Raw genomic sequence first — 16,412 nt, forward strand, 5'->3', positions numbered from 1 at the left:
AATTTGAGAATCACCATATTCGTTATGTAGTCGATCGCCAAAAATATGGATGCTGACTAGGCTGCCTGCAAAGTCAGGTTCACTATATTCCAACCTCCAAATTTTTCTCACCTTGTGGGGCACCTTCTTTCGTTCGCTTTATTTTCCCCTAATCTCTCATCCCGCAACCACACGTCCGAACCACCCTCTCCAGATCGCCCGTGGCTACTCTTAGATCAAGCCAGCCAGCGTCCCATGGCTACCCTCAAATCAACCTAGTAATCCAACTACGGATTACTCCTCCTGATGACACACTGGGCTATTTGCTCCCAGCAGCACTAGCACATGACGGCGCCATGGGCTTAAGCTCCTACGAATTACGGCGACCATCCTCTCTCTAGGAGCTGTCGTCATGGATGTGCACGACACGGTCCTGCACCTGACTCCATGGGCCTCAAGCTCCTATGAACCACGATGACCTTCCTCTCCAAAAGCCATGGCACGGAGCTTCGCGGGGGTAATCAGCTGCATGAGCAATGACGCGATTCCAACGGCGACGACGACTCAATTTTGACAATGACGACTCGAAGTTTGAAGGCAGTGCTCGATTCCAGTGGGATGGTTGATGAAAATTTTCCCTCCAGCCACGCCCAACAAATTATGGAGTGTTCTCTAAAGTATCCCTCCCATCCTTCAATATGGAGGTTGGGAGGCCAAATATGGAGGGAGCTCCAAAAATGATGGCGATTGAGGTGTGGATGGCAACTCCGGTGGAGCTGCTTTTTGTGGTTCGTGTTCCACATGGCAGTTATTATGCAGTTCGGGTGAATATGGCGATTGTGATAGAGTTCCTCTTACCTAGAGAATACCTAGGGCTAGTTCTTGGGTGGCTTAAAAAAATAAGCTACCTCTCCCCAGCTTAAAAAAGTAAGTTGCCCCTTAAATTTTTGAGCCTTGTCAATTAGTTATCCATAATTTGTATAGAGGACCTAGTGAATGAGGGGCGGCTTATGGAATAAGATGGGAAGAAGGCGGCTTATTTTTTAAGCTGCCAAAGAACATGCCCTATAGTGGTGCACTAACAAAAATTGAATTTAGGTTTGAAAGAGTTTGACATTCTAGCAACCTCTCGATAACACCACATGATAAGAAAGCGATTACCAGGATCCGTGCAGAATAGTTGGGCTAGTTGACAATAAAAGGAGCAAAAGCAAAATTTGCCCATGTAAGTTCATTTAACAAAGAGGGATCAGGGAACAGGATTCCTTGGTTGTAAGCAAACCAATGGTCCAGGCCGAACCACAAAGAAGCACACAGTTAGAAGACGTAGTACTCATCCTCACAGAACCCGTGCGAGATTAAACCCAACACAGAGAAGAATCTTCGGGTTCACATTAAGTTGTTGGTGCGGATCAAAGATACATAGGTGTGCATATATCCGGTAGGTGCACTCCGGTCAAAACCAGGTTCATTTGAACTAGACGTGCCATGCCCACCCTCCGACAAGGGCTGCCTTTTAATGAGATGAAATAAGGTCAAAAATCATAATAACAACAAACGAAACTCTTAGAAGAGCAGTCTCGCGGGATTTTCAAAACAAGTAAACCCGCCACAAGGTCACAGAAACCGTCGGAGGTAGGGAGTGATATAGGGATTGTTTGGACCGTGCCCGCTTTCGCCCTAGCAAATCGCGGCGTGCCAATTATTTGGGAGGATTTCGCCTCCAACGCTTCGCCCGCCTTTGGCGAGAAAGTTGAACCGTTGGCCAAAACTTTGGCGTATATTCAAAATCCTGGCCATGATCCAAACGCACGCCAACGCCCTCGGTCAACATGGAAAAAATGGTAAGGCGATTGTTGGCTGCCATCCAATTAAACGTACCCATAAACTCTTGGTCAAAAGTGACCGTTTGTACAACCTTGTGGTACGCACACTTGTCGCCGTATAACATACAAGATAGGTGATGAGATCAAAAGGCCTACAAGTAGGGCTAGCTCTAGCGCCGCCGACCATGGCATGGACCAAAATGCAAGGGATAACACATATCCAACGCCCTGTCCAGTTTCTTTCCTCCTTCCTTCCTTCCTTTTTTGATGAAATCTCCTCCAATCTTCTGCACAACTAAGAGAGGATCAAGAAAGCAAAGATCTTTTTTGTGAAATGTGCATATTATATAGTATTATAACAGTAAGAGATAACACATATCCAAAAATGTAGAGAATCTCTCTTCTTTCCAAACCTACAACGTACAACAACAGCAACCTATACATGCACAATCAAGAGAAGAGGAGAGGAGAGGATAAAGGAGGAAAAGATCTTCTTTGTTGCCGCCTTTGGGAAAAGACGGATCATAGATAGATAGGTGTAGGTGGCTGGCTGGCTGGGGCACCCAGCCCATGATTGATAGCAGCTACCATACCAAAAGATGAGGCGATGAGGTGATGCATCACACACACACACACACACACAACACACCACACGTAGATGATGCAGAGGCATACACTTGCATGCTACCCACAGCACACCACACAGTTCCCGTCTGTTGTAACCGATCTGGCCTCTGCTCCGGTGTCTGGTCCGGTCACCTTTCCCGGCGGTGTGGTGGTGGTGGCGAAACCAAAAGCCGCGCGCCGTACCTGAAACGATTCCCCCTCCCTCCCTTCCCTCGCTTTCTCCCTCTTCTTTCTTGCATCATCCTCCCTCCCTCCCATGGACAATCCCTGCCCACTCGCCCTCTCCTTCCTCCCTCTCTCACGGCTATAAAGCCCGCCTGACACCGACCCAGCCTGCTCGCCCGCCCGCTCGCCGCATATCTTCCTCTCCACCGGCTCGATCGCCTGCCTGCGCGCGTTGGTGGCGGAGCGATGGGAGGGGGGAGCGGCGGCGGCGGGGTGTGGCCGGTGGTGGTGATGGTGTTCCTCAACGCGATCGCGGCGGTCATGGTGTCGCTCGTCAAGGTGGCCATGAACGGCGGGCTGGACCCGCTGGTGCTCGTGACGCTGCAGCAGCTCACGGCCGCCATCTTCCTCGGCCCCATCGCCTACTTCCGGGAGGGCAAGGCGCGGCCGAGGATGACGCTGGAGATCTTCGCCTACCTCTTCGCCAGCGCGGCGCTGGGGGCGGCGCTGCGGCAGTACATGATCTTCGTGGCGCTGCGCTACACCACGGCCACCTTCGTCACGGCCTTCTCCAACGTGGCGCCGGTCCTCACCTTCCTCCTCGCCGCCGCCACGCGGTCCGAGTCCCTGAAGCTCAGGACCGCCACGGGCGTCGCCAAGCTCGCCGGCACGCTGGTGTCGCTCGCGGGCGCCATGGTGCTCACCTTCTACCGCGGCGTGCCCCTCACCCACGCCCACCACGGCCAGCTGCACTACTCCGCGCCGTCGCCGGTGGGCGCCGACCCTGCCGCCGGCAAGAGGTGGACGCTGGGCACGGTGGCGATCCTGGGCAACTGCGTGTGCCTCTCCTGCTGGTTCCTGCTGCACGGCCGGCTCGCCCGCAAGTACCCCTACGTCTACTCCTGCAACGCCTTCATGTCCACCTTCAGCTTCCTCCAGGTGGCCGCCGTCGGGCTCTGCGCCCACCGCAGCCTCGGCCTCGCCGCCTGGCTCGTCACCTCCAAGTTCCAGATCCTCACCATCCTCTACGCCGTACGCCGCCATACCTCAACTGAATTACTTGTATCAACTGTCAGTCACTGACGATCAGCTCGCTTGTCTGAATTCGTCCAGGGCGTGGTGGGGTGCGGGGTGTCGTTCGTGCTGCTGACGTGGTGCATCGAGAAGCGGGGGCCGGTGTTCGTGGCGGCCTTCATCCCGGTGGTGCAGATCATCGTCTCCGTCATGGACTTCACCGTGCTGCACGAGACGCTCTACCTCGGAAGGTACGACGACACCACACCATTCCACTAGCACCACACCTGAACGATCATGCAGATTCAGAGCTTCAGGCACGCACTGAGATCATGCATGCACCTGCCTAGTGTGAGTGTCCACACATGATTGACTCGACACGACACCTGACAATATAATTGCGCTTTTGCAGTGTGCTGGGATCGGTGTTCGTGATAGGTGGGCTGTACCTGCTGCTGTGGGGCAAGAGGCAGGAGGCCCTGCAGCAGCCTCCAAAAATTGCAGAGGATGACAGAGAGCAGCAACAGCAGCAAGCAGTGCAGCACCAGCAGCAACAGCAACAACAGGTGCAAGTCCAGATGCAGCCCTGACTGAAGATTGGGAAAACAGAGGAGCCCCCCATCAATTGGGTGGGTGTTAACAAGTGCAGCAAATAAGTTCTCCAACACTTTTCAGTTTTTTTCCCCCATGTTCTTGTGAGACCGCCATTAATGGTGTAAATTAAGCTTCAGGGCACTGTCAGTCATGTCGTGAAGCTGTTTAGGTTCTGATCCAGACAACACTCGGTAGGATAATGATCTGAAGATTCTAAACCAAAACTAATAGACATTCAGAGAAAATATGTATACTAGATGTCGCCACGTTTTGTATGTTTTATGTTTTTCAAGAAGTGTATTTTTTTCGTGGGGACATACGTGAAATGTTCTAATTAACTGCAAATTTGTAAGAGCTGTATACATGGCAATGGCATTATTTGAGTGAAATACTGTTGGTGAATTTTAGCAGAGGGGATAGTAGTGGATATATAGTTGGGAGTTGAAATAAACCAGGATGAAAAATATCAGAAATAATACACCCTTTATCTACTTTTATTATGTACGTACATCAATCTTCTTCGATCGCACGAATAGGCGTGCGTCGGCACATATGCACAAGAAAGTGCCAAGAATGAGAAACACATGAATCAGTAGACTTCGACGTTCCATTGCTCCGACTTCTTCAGTTGCTTCCTGTAGTCTATCCAGTCGATCCCTAGCATCGTCAAAACGACGCAAAATTCAGCGCCATTCGCACTAAACTGCTCAAGTTATTGTATCAACAAAAATAAATAAAATTCAGAAGAATGTATTGTAGTACCTTCTTTTGAAGCCAATGGGATCATGATCTCATCAATACCCTTCTCCATGCCCTTCAGTCCACACATGTACACATAGGTGTTGTCTTTCTTCAGAAGCTCCCACAGCTCATCCTTGTACTCTGCCATCCTGGTCTGGATGTACATCTTCTCTCCCGCCGCGTTGGTCTCCTCCCTGCTGATGGCGTAGTCGACCCGGAAGTTGTCCGGCGCCTTCGCCTTCATCTTCCCAAACTCCTGATGTTCACAAATGCAGGTGCAGCCAAAAAAGATGATCAAGTGTCACAAGAAACAATGAAGTAGCACTTGGAGAGAAAAATCTCATGGAGGCTACGAGAGGTGATCGATGTTCCGACCTCTGGGTAGAGCAGAGAGCTGCTGGTCGGAACTCCCAAGAAGAGCCAGGCTAGGCCATTGAACTGCACAAGAGCACAAGGGATTCACACATTAATTTGTTGATTCAGGTTTCTTGTGAACATAAGGTATTCAGTACCAGGTGGGACAGGGAATAGCAGACAAACATCATAAGCACTATGTATGTATTACCTTGTAGTCTTCATACTTCTCAAAGAACATCTTCCACAAGAATGACCGGAATGGTGCGATACCGGTCCCTGTCGCGAGCTGCAAGCAAACGACAACATTGAAATTACTAGTTGGCCATCAGTTTGTGATGGATGAATTGTTGAATGTTTTAATCATCGGGTTCAGGCTCACCATGATGATAGTAGCATTTGGGTCTTTAGGCATGAGCATTTCTTTGCCTACCGGCCCTGTTATGTTGACATCGGCACCGGGCTTCAGGTCGCCTGCATTAGCATGGTAAACAACAAACATGCCAGTGAGAATGAGACACTACCAACTTGTAAAATAGCAGTGATTAAATCCAGTGTTCGTAGATGGTGATCCAGACATAATTTATGTTTCCCAATATACATAATTCATCAGCACAAGAAACACATCTTGATGATCTGGAAAGCCTACAAAGCCTGAATACAACGAACTCTGAATTCTGAACAGTAGCAGATTATTTTTCAGAGAGAAGTACAAGGGGATGCAATGCAACTGAAGAATAGCAGCCGAGACAGTGCCAACTTGTAAAATCCATTGCAGAGATAAGATTCATGGATTCCAGTGAAGAAAACACAAATTTAAATGAGCCTGAGCTGACTAGCGTTAGTAAATCATGATGCAGATATTCATTGGCACAAGAAACAGATTATTTAAGGTCTACAATTCCTGAACTGAATCGACTCTGAAGCCTGGACACTAACACCTTGTTCAGACATAAGTATAGGAGGATGCAATAGCCACGATAATGAGAATGAGATACTACCGAGTTTTAAAATAGCTACTAATTAGCATAAGAAACAGATTATTGATGATCTGCAGAGCCTCGACTGAACCGACTCTGAATACTGAACACTAGCGATTGATTTTTCGAAAAGGAAGTACAGGGGATGCAATGCAACAGAAGAACATCACTAACTGCCAAATCCATTGCCGAGATAATTATTTTGGATTGCAATGAAGAAATAGCATTAGCAGGAATGTGTATAATTTAATAAAAAAGAAGGATTAACTCATCCTGATATCTGAACTGCAAAAGGCCTGAACTAAACTGAACACTGTTAAGTCTGAATACTTTTTTCAGATTTTCCAGAGCCGAAAAATGCAGATTTCCTCATCTCTGGGAGTTGGGACTCACACAGGAAATTGGAGCAGACGCCCTTGACGACCTCCCCGGCGTCGTTGGTGTAGACGAGCCGCTTGACGCACAGCGAGACCTGCAGCCGGATCGATTTCAGTCAGCGACAAGCAGTGCCAACGGAGCGGCGGAATCGACGGATCGAGCGTACGGTCTTGGCGTCGCCGAAGTCGCCGAGGGCGCTGCTGGCGATGGAGTAGAGGCGGAGCTTGTGGGGCTTGCCGTTCTTGTCCTGGCCGTCGGCGACGACGCCGATGGACTGGCCCTCCTTGTAGGGCACCTCGCCGTCGGTGGAGAAGACCATGTGCCACGTCTCCCCGGGCGCGTCGTCCGCGGTGATCTTGGTGTTGAGCAGGCACTTGCCCACGTACGGCTCCTTGGGCCGGAACTTGTTGGTCACCACCCCCTCCTCCTGCTTCTTGGACACCTTCTTCTCCTTCACCGGCGCCGCATCCGTGGAGACGGCCTGCGCCCGGACGGTGAGCACGCCGCGGCGGAAGACGGCGGTCGTTCTTGCGGCGCACGGGAAGCTGCAGTGGGAGTGCTGCGGCGCGCTGGACGGGGAGGTGGAGGTGGTGGTTGCGGCCCGGAGGGAGACGGCCGCGGCCGTGACGGCGGCCATGGCGCCGGGAGGGAGGGAGGGAGTGTGGACGGGGATCGATCAAGGTGGGTAGGGGCGGGGGAGGTGAGCGGGGGGGAGGGGGGGGAGGTTAAGGAGCGGGAGGGAAGGTGGTGGATAGAGTGGAGGGAGATGAGTGGAAGGCAGCGGAGGTGAGGATGAAGTGGTGCTCCTGGTTTTTGGAGGGAACAGAGCAACACAAACAACCAAAAGGCCAAGGCCACTCACTCACTCACTCACCCACCCACCAAAACTATCTTCTCTCTACAAATCTCTGTCTCTCTCTAGGAAAGATTCAAGTGTCCATCGAATCCAACAAGTATCTCCCTGCCTGCCTGCATTGCCCTGCCAAGTTGTGTTGTCATGGCCACAAAAGTGTCGCCGGCCACCGTCGACATGGAAGCTTCCTCTTCATCGGCGGATCTCTCGCCACCGATGAGCTCGCCTGCCTACCCTCGGGCCTATCTTCGAGCACCTTTTTTTGTGTGTGAATTAACAAGCATGATATACAACAGCGGGGCTACATACAAGGTTGAGGGGGCCGTGCCCCTAAGCCAAATGATTTTTTCTTACAAGTTGGTTTTTGTGTGTAAATTAACAAGCATTATATATGCGGTGCTGCTCGTGACGCCATGCCCACAGGTCGACACATGGTGGAGGTTCGGGGAAATCAAATTTAATGATTTGCGCAACCATTGGCAAAAAAGTTCTCGCCAATACTGAGGTGGTGCCAAGTCCTCGGTGCATGACACATGGCTTTGTATCCCTCGATGGAAAGTCTTTAGTTCTCGCCATTGTATAACACCAAAAGGTCACGGCAAAACCACTAATAAAACAAAGGGTACAAAATTATGATGAAAACCCAGTTTTATCATGGTGGCCTCGGGATAGCTCAATTCCACTCGACCATATGCCTTAACCATATCAAACTTTAGTTTACCATACTGGCATCCTACTTCCTCATTTTCTTCATAAAATGTAAACATTCATAAGCCGAGGACTGGCAAACGTTGGTATCTCATCCGAAGCTTGAGGCTTTGTCACAAAATCTTAAAAGGAACGAACAGTGTGAAAACCTACACATTTATGTGCTTTTACTTTTTAAAACATCTAACTTGTTGTGTGTCCACTTTAATCTATTTATATTTCCATATTTTCAGAATATTCAAATAGAAAACACCAAATATTGTTTGAAGAACACTATACCTATTTTTTTTAGAAAAGCTACCAGGCTTTATTTATTGGTCACCATAGCTTCATTAGTGACTCACTTGGGCTTAACAAGCCCAACATGGTGGCCCGCGGAAAGATGAAACATTTTAGGAATTGCCTTTCATGTTCAAAAATATTCACAAAATGTTTTAGAAAACGTTCACGTTTTTTGGAAAAAAATAATGCTCGCATTTTTATAAAATGGGTTCTGGTTTTTCAATAAATCTTCTGAAATTCAATATTCTTCACCTTTTGAAATAAATAATCATTTTTGTGTTTTCAAAGGAAAACAAAAAAACAATTGAAAAGCGGTAGAAACAACTCACTCGCTATACTGCTCTCTCGCTCGCTCCTAATCTTGGCCGGCACATTCGTTGTCCTCGGGCGCTACTTCTCGCACGCTGCAAGATGTAAGTAGGTCCTGCCTCTAGTTGTAGTGTTACTACGCCGGCCCATACTGTTGCTAACACGCATGTTTTTTTTCCAGTGGTTTTTGTTGGTTTTTTTTACTATTTTGCATCTGTTTTTGTGTGGTTTTCTTTGGTTTTCCTTTTCCCTATTTATTTTTCTTCTTTTCTTCATTTCTTCAGTTTCCCTTGTTTTCTTCATTCGGGTTTCACTGGTGTTCTTTGTTTTTGTTTTACTATTTCGAACAAATGTCTATTTTTTATAGACATTGTAAATTTCTTTGTGTATATCAGTAACATTTTTATATACATGCTTATTTTTTTCAAATACATGATTAAAATATTTTCAAACATATGTTTTAATGTCTACTTTTTCCAAACTCATTGTCATTTTGTATATACAACTAAAACATTTATACACATCTTAAATTTTTCAAATACATATTTTTTAACATTTTTAATATGTGTTAAAAATACGAATTTGTGTTAAATAATTCAAATACACGAGGTTACATTATTTGAAAACTATGCTAACATTTTATTACATTTAAAAAAATCACAAACACTTTTTTGAAACGCTTGAACATTGTTTAATTAATGTGGAAATCATTTTTATTGCTACGAATATATTTTTGAAATAGACGAGTATATTGTATAAAATTTTGGAAAAATGTCACATACATCTGTTTGAAACTCGTGAACATTTTTTAAATGTAACATACATTTTCTAAAAGTTGAGCGGGTGGTTTTTTACACTACATGAGCATTTTTCATGACGAACACTTAGAAAAAAAGTTAACTAAACTGATTTTTTTAATATATTTATTTAATTTTTTTAAGAGTAAAAAGGAATAAAAACAAGTGGGAGATGTCAGCATGATGGACCCACATGACTATTGGACGGGCCTGCGAATGGGGAATAATCTTTCAGTGGACTATTGAATGACACAAATTCAGGCACCCCAGCCCATTGGGCTATCCTCTTTGAGCCCTCTCTCTTCGAGTGCCTACACCATCTATGTCTCGAAAAAAATCTATATCTATACCAATATAAAAAGGCCCAAGGGGGCAGATCCAATTAGTCTCGGCCATCAAATCATGTCAATCAACGACTAGGCTGCTTCAATGTCGAGCACTCAACATGTTTAGGGTGCAGTTAATTTCATGCCAAATATAATGCTAATCACATAATAACACACACAAAAATATCCTACTTAATATCGACATGCACTTAATATACTTCCAGATTAACGTGCATTACACGTACACATTGACTAGTATTAGAAACGCAAGTCATTTTGAGTGGTGACGGTACCTAGCGGTAGATCTCATGCCACTCGTATTTTATGAGATCCATGTGAAGCTATGGCCCACCCAGATGTATAGTAGTTGTATAGTTCTTGTATATCTTTCTTTTAGTCAAATCAGTGTCAGCTTAATGGGCCCAGAGGATCACCTTTTGTCATGGGAGATGCCCATGTAGCTCTCTTCTCTTTGTTTACCTCCCAAACAATGACCCTCATCATCCGAACACATGCACTAGATCAAAGCGCCTTAGAGCGTCCTCACCACCGCTCTTTTGTGGTCGTCAACACTGAACCCAGACGGCTTCCACCAACAGACAATAGCCATCATTAAGACGTGCCACCTAATTTGAGACGGCGAGTCGGTGGAACGCCCAAGCTTGGATCACATGTTGATTAGCGCAAGCCAACCGTGACATTCGCATCCGAAAGCCGATAGTCATTTGAAAAGACGCTAGTTGGCCAGGGCCAGAGACACGACAAGAGGCCAGATCGTGTGCGTATTCTGTTGGGGAACGTAGCAGAAATTCAAAATTTTCCTACGTGTCACCAAGATCTATCTATGGAGAGACCAGCAACGAAGGGAAGGAGAGTGCATCTACATACCCTTGTAGATCGCTAAGCGGAAGCGTTCAAGTGAACGGGGTTGATGGAGTCGTACTCGTCGTGATTCAAATCACCGATGATCCTAGTGCCGAACGGACGGCACCTCCGCGTTCAACACACGTACAGCCCGGTGACGTCTCCCACGCCTTGATCCAGCAAGGAGAGAGGGAGAGGTTGAGGAAGACTCCATCCAGCAGCAGCACAACGGCGTGGTGGTGATGGAGGAGCGTGGCAATCCTGCAGGGCTTCGCCAAGCACCACAGAAGAGGAGGGAGAGAGAGAGAGATATAGGGTTGCACCAACGAGAGATCGAATCGTGTGTTGTGGGCTGCCCAATGCCTCAATATATATATAGGGAAGGGGAGGGGCTGCGCCCCCTCTAGGGTTCCCACCCCTAGGGGGGGCGGCAGCCCTAGATGGGGAACAAGGGTGGCGGCCAAGAGGGGATGGGAGAAGGAGGCGCACCAATATGGGCCTTAAGGCCCATATCCCTTAGGGTTTGCCCCCTTTCCACCTCTTAGGCGCCATGGGCTCTTGTGGGAGGCGCACCAGCCCACTAAGGGGCTGGTCCCTCACCACTCTTGGCCCACGCAACCTTCTGGGGTTGGTGGCCCCACTTGGTGGACCCCCGGGACCCTCTCGGTGGTCTCGGTACGTTACCGATAAACCCCGAAACTCTTCCGGTGACCAAAACAGGACTTCCCATATATAAATCTTTACCTCCGGACCATTCCGGAACTCCTCTGACGTCCGGGATCTCATCCGGGACTCCGAACAACATTCGGTAACCACATACAAACTTCCTTTACAACCCTAGCGTCATCGAACCTTAAGTGTGTAGACCCTACGGGTTCGGGAGACATGCAGACATGACCGAGACGTTCTCCGGTCAATAACCAACAGCGGGATCTGGATACCCATGTTGGCTCCCACATGTTCCACGATGATCTCATCGGATGAACCACGATGTCAAGGACTTAATCAATCCCGTATTCAATTCCCTTTGTCTATCGGTACGATACTTGCCCGAGATTCGATCGTCGGTATCCCGATACCTTGTTCAATCTCGTTACCGGCAAGTCTCTTTACTCGTTCCGTAACACATCATCCCGTGATCAACTCCTTGATCACATTGTGCACATTATGATGATGTCCTACCGAGTGGGCCCAGAGATACCTCTCCGCTTACACGGAGTGACAAATCCCAGTCTCGATTCGTGCCAACCCAACAGACACTTTCGGAGATACCCGTAGTGCACCTTTATAGTCACCCAGTTACGTTGTGACGTTTGGTACACCCAAAGCACTCCTACGGTATCCGGGAGTTGCACAATCTCATGGTCTAAGGAAATGATACTTGACATTAGAAAAGCTTTAGCATACGAACTACATGATCTTGTGCTAGGCTTAGGATTGGGTCTTGTCCATCACATCATTCTCCTAATGATGTGATCCCGCTATCAACGACATCCAATGTCCATGGTTAGGAAACCATAACCATCTATTGATCAACGAGCTAGTCAACTAGAGGCTTACTAGGGACATGGTGTTGTCTATGTATCCACACATGTATCTGAGTTTCCTATCAATACAATTCTAGCATGGATAATAAACGATTATCATGAACAAGGAAATATAATAATAACTAATTTATTATTGCCTCTAGGGCATATTTCCAACAGTCTCCCACTTGCACTAGAGTCAATAATCTAGTTCACATCGCCATGTGATTAACACTCACAGGTCACATCGCCATGTGACTAACACCCAAAGAGTTCTGGGTTTGATCATGTTGCTTGTGAGAGAGGTTTTAGTCAACGGGTCTGAACCTTTCAGATCCGTGTGTGCTTCACAAATCTCTATGTCATCTCCTAGATGCAGCTACCACGTTCTATTTGGAGCTATTCCAAATAACTGTTCTACTATACGAATCCAGTTTACTACTCAGAATAATCTGGATTAGTGTCAAAGTTTGCATCGGCGTAACCCTTTACGACGAACTCTTTTACCACCTCCATAATTGAGAAAATTCCTTAGTCCACTAGTTACTAAGGATAACTTTGACCACTGTCCTGTGATCCGTTCTTGGATCACTCTTGTACCCCTTGACTGACTCATGGCAAGGCACACTTCAGGTGCGGTACACAGCATAGCATACTGTAGAGCCTATGTCTTAAGAATAGGGGACGACCTTCGTCCTTTCTCTCTATTCTGCCGTGGTCGAGCTTTAAGTCTTAACTTCATACCTTACAACTCAGGCAAGAACTCCTTCTTTGACTGATCCATCTTGAACAACTTCAAGATCATGTCAAGGTATGTGCTCATTTGAAAGTACCATTAAGCGTTGTGATCTATCCTTATAGATCTTGATGCTCAATGCTCAAGTAGCTTAATCCAGATTTTCCATTGAAAAACACTTTCCAAATAACCCTATATGCTTTCCAGAAATTCTACGTCATTTCTGATCAACAATATGTCAACAACATATACTCATCAGAAATTCTATAGTGCTCCCACTCACTTCTTTGGAAATACAAGTTTCTCATAAACTTTGTATACACCCAAAATCTTTGATCATCATCAAAGCATACATTCCAACTCCGAGATGCTTACTCCAGTCCCTAGAAGGATTGCTGGAGCTTTGCATACTTATTAGCATCTTTCAGGATTGACAAAACCTTCCGGTTTGTATCACATACAACCTTTCCTCAAAAAAACGTCGAGGAAACAATGTTTTGACATCCTATCTGCAAGATTTCATAAATAATGCAGTAATCGCTAATATAAATCCAACAGACTCTTAGCATCGCTACGAGTGAGAAAGTCTCATCGTAGTCAACTCCTTGAACTTGTCGGAAAACATCTTAACGACAAGTCGTGCTTTCTTAATGGTGTCATTTACCATCATTGTCCGTCTTCCTTTTAAAATCCATCTGTACACAATAGCATTACGACCATCGAGCCGTTCTACCAAAGTCTACACTTTGTTATCATACATGGATCCTCTCTCGGATTTTATGGCCTCGAGCCATTTATCGGAATCCGGGCCCACCATCGCTTCTCCATAGCTCGTAGGTTCATTGTTGTCTAGCAACATGACTTCCAAGACAGGATTACGTATCACTCTGAAGTAGTACGCATCCTTGTCATCCCACGAGGTTTGGTAGTGACTTGATTTGAAGTTTCATGATCACTATCATAAGCTTCCACTTCAATTGGTGTAGGTGCCACAGGAACAACTTCCTGTGCCCTGCCACACACTAGTTGAAGAGACGGTTCAATAACCTCATCAAGTCTCCACCATCCTCCCACTCAATTCTTTTGAGAGAAACTTTTCCTCAAGAAAGGACCCGATTCTAGAAACAATCCTTTATTGCTTTCAGATCTGAGACAGGAGGTATACCCAACTGTTTTGGGTGTCCTATGAAGATGCATTTATCCGCTTTGGGTTCGAGCTTATCAGCCTGAAACTTTTTCACATAAGCGTCGCAGCCCCAAACTTTTAAGAAATGACATCTTAGGTTTCTCTAAACCATAGTTCATACGATGTCATCTCATCGGAATTACGTGGTGCCCTATTTAAAGTGAATGTGGTTGTCTCTAATGCTTAACCCATAAACTATTGTGGTAATTTGATAAGAGACATCATGGTATGCATCATATCCAATAGGGTGCAGTTATGATGTTCGGACACACCATCACACTATGGTGTTCCAGGCTGTATCAGTTGTGAAACAATTTCCACAATGTCTTAATTCTGTGCCAAACTCGTAATTCAGATATTCATCTCTATGATCATATCATAGATCTTTTATCCTCTTGTCACGACGATCTTTTAACTTCACCCTGAAATTACTTGAACCTTTCAATAATTCAGACTCGTGATTCATCAAGTAAATGTACTCAACATCTACTCAAATCATCTGTGAAGAAAGAACATAACGATATCCACTACATGCCTCAGCACTCATTGGACTGCACACATCAAAATGTATTACTTCCAACAATTTGCTTTCTAGTTCCATTTTACTGAAACCGAGGCTTTCAGTCATCTTGCCCATGTGGTATGATTTGCATGCCTCAAGTGATTCAAAATCAAGTGAGTCCAAACGGTCCATTTGCATGGAGTTTCTTCATGCATACACACCAATAGACATGGTTCGCATGTCTCAAACTTTTCAAAAATGAGTGAGTCCAAAGATCCATCAACATGGAGCTTCTTCATGCGTTTTATACCGATATGACTTACGTGGCTGTGCCACAGGTAGGTGGTACTATCATTACTATCTTTTGGCATGAACATGTGTATCACTACGATCGAGATTCAACAAACAATTCATTTTAGGTGTAAGACCATTGAAGGTATTATTCAAATAAACAGAGTAACCATTATTCTCCTTAAATGAATAACCGTATTGCGATAGACATAATCCAATCATGTCTATGCTCAACGCAAACACCAATCTCGATGGTAGAGGGAGCGTTCGATGCTTGATCATATCAACATTGAGAACACTTCCAACACATATCGTCAGCTCACCTTTAGCTAGTCTCCGTTTATTCCGTAGCTTTTATTTCGAGTTACTAACACTTAGCAACCGAACCGGTATCTAATACCCTGGTGCTACTAGGAGTACTAGTAAAGTACACATTAACATAATGTATATCCAATATACTTCTATCGACCTTGCCAGCCTTCTAATCTACCAAGTATCTAGGGTAATTCTGCTCCAGTGGTTGTTCCCCTTATTACAGAAGCACTTAGTCTCGGGTTTGGGTTCAACCTTGGGTTTCTTCACTAGAGCAGCAGCTGAATTGCCGTGTCATGAAGTATCCCTTCTTGCCCTTGCCCTTCTTGAAACTAGTGGTTTCACAAACCATCAACAATTGATGCTCCTTCTTGATTTCTACTTTTGTGGTGTCAAACATCGCGAATGTCTCAAGGATCATCATATATGTCCCTGATATATTATAGTTCATCACGAAGCTCTAGCAGCTTGGTGGTAATGACTTCGGAGAAACATCACTATCTCATCTGGAAGATCAACTCCCACTCGATTCAAATAATTGTTGTACTCAGACAATCTGAGCACAAGTTCAACAATTGAGCTTTTCTCCTTAGTTTGCAGGCTAAGAAAATCGTCGGAGGTCTTATACCTTTTGACGTGGGCACGAGCCTGAAATCCCAATTTCAGCCCTCGAAACATCTCATATGTTTCGCGACGTTTCAAAACGTCTTTGGTGCCTCAATTCTAAACCGTTTAACTGAACTATCACGTAGTTATCAAAATGTGTATGTCAGATGTTCGCAACATCCACAGACGACGTTCGAGGTTCAGCACACTGAGCGGTGCATTAAGGACATAAGCCTTCTATGAAGCAATGAGGACAATCCTCAGTTTGCGGACCTAGTCCGCATAATTGCTACTATCAAATTTCAACTAATTTTCTCTAGGAACATATCTAAACAGTAGAACTGAAGCGCGAGCTACGACATAATTTGCAAAGATCTTTTGACTATGTTCAGGATAATTAAGTTCATCTTATGAACTCCCACTTAGATAGACATCCCTCTAGTCATCTAAGTGATT

General features: G+C 45.9%; 2 protein-coding genes across 2 annotated transcripts; one reads left to right on the plus strand and one right to left on the minus strand.

Annotated features, from left to right (window-relative positions):
* The first annotated feature begins 2,450 nt into the window (after window positions 1–2,450).
* LOC125525923 (WAT1-related protein At3g30340-like) lies at window positions 2,451–4,776 on the plus strand. Its single transcript, XM_048690930.1, has 3 exons — window positions 2,451–3,629; window positions 3,711–3,862; window positions 4,024–4,776. The coding sequence occupies exons 1-3, from the start codon at window positions 2,844–2,846 to the stop codon at window positions 4,199–4,201; spliced, it is 1,116 nt and encodes a 371-aa protein (XP_048546887.1). The 5' UTR covers window positions 2,451–2,843; the 3' UTR covers window positions 4,202–4,776.
* Window positions 4,670–7,373, minus strand: LOC125525924 (ferredoxin--NADP reductase, leaf isozyme 1, chloroplastic-like). Its single transcript, XM_048690931.1, has 7 exons — window positions 6,825–7,373; window positions 6,674–6,752; window positions 5,683–5,774; window positions 5,512–5,589; window positions 5,322–5,384; window positions 4,968–5,202; window positions 4,670–4,862 (listed from the first exon to the last, which is right to left on the minus strand). The coding sequence occupies exons 1-7, from the start codon at window positions 7,293–7,295 to the stop codon at window positions 4,795–4,797; spliced, it is 1,086 nt and encodes a 361-aa protein (XP_048546888.1). The 5' UTR covers window positions 7,296–7,373; the 3' UTR covers window positions 4,670–4,794.
* Window positions 7,374–16,412: the final 9,039 nt, after the last annotated feature.

Source organism: Triticum urartu, chromosome 7, assembly GCF_003073215.2.
Source record: "Triticum urartu cultivar G1812 chromosome 7, Tu2.1, whole genome shotgun sequence".
NCBI lineage: Eukaryota > Viridiplantae > Streptophyta > Magnoliopsida > Poales > Poaceae > Triticum > Triticum urartu.

Bases quoted from the DNA above. Each gene is read 5' to 3' on its own strand.
- LOC125525924 (XM_048690931.1), bottom strand. From the start codon at position 7,295: ATGGCCGCCGTCACGGCCGCGGCCGTCTCCCTCCGGGCCGCAACCACC. The intron at 5,385-5,511 runs GTAATACATACA...GCTCTTGTGCAG, and splicing joins AGAAGTATGAAGACTACAAG to TTCAATGGCCTAGCCTGGCT. The intron at 4,863-4,967 runs GTACTACAATAC...TGACGATGCTAG, and splicing joins CCCATTGGCTTCAAAAGAAG to GGATCGACTGGATAGACTAC.
- LOC125525923 (XM_048690930.1), top strand. From the start codon at position 2,844: ATGGGAGGGGGGAGCGGCGGCGGCGGGGTGTGGCCGGTGGTGGTGATG. The intron at 3,630-3,710 runs GTACGCCGCCAT...GAATTCGTCCAG, and splicing joins TCCTCACCATCCTCTACGCC to GGCGTGGTGGGGTGCGGGGT. The intron at 3,863-4,023 runs GTACGACGACAC...GCGCTTTTGCAG, and splicing joins GAGACGCTCTACCTCGGAAG to TGTGCTGGGATCGGTGTTCG.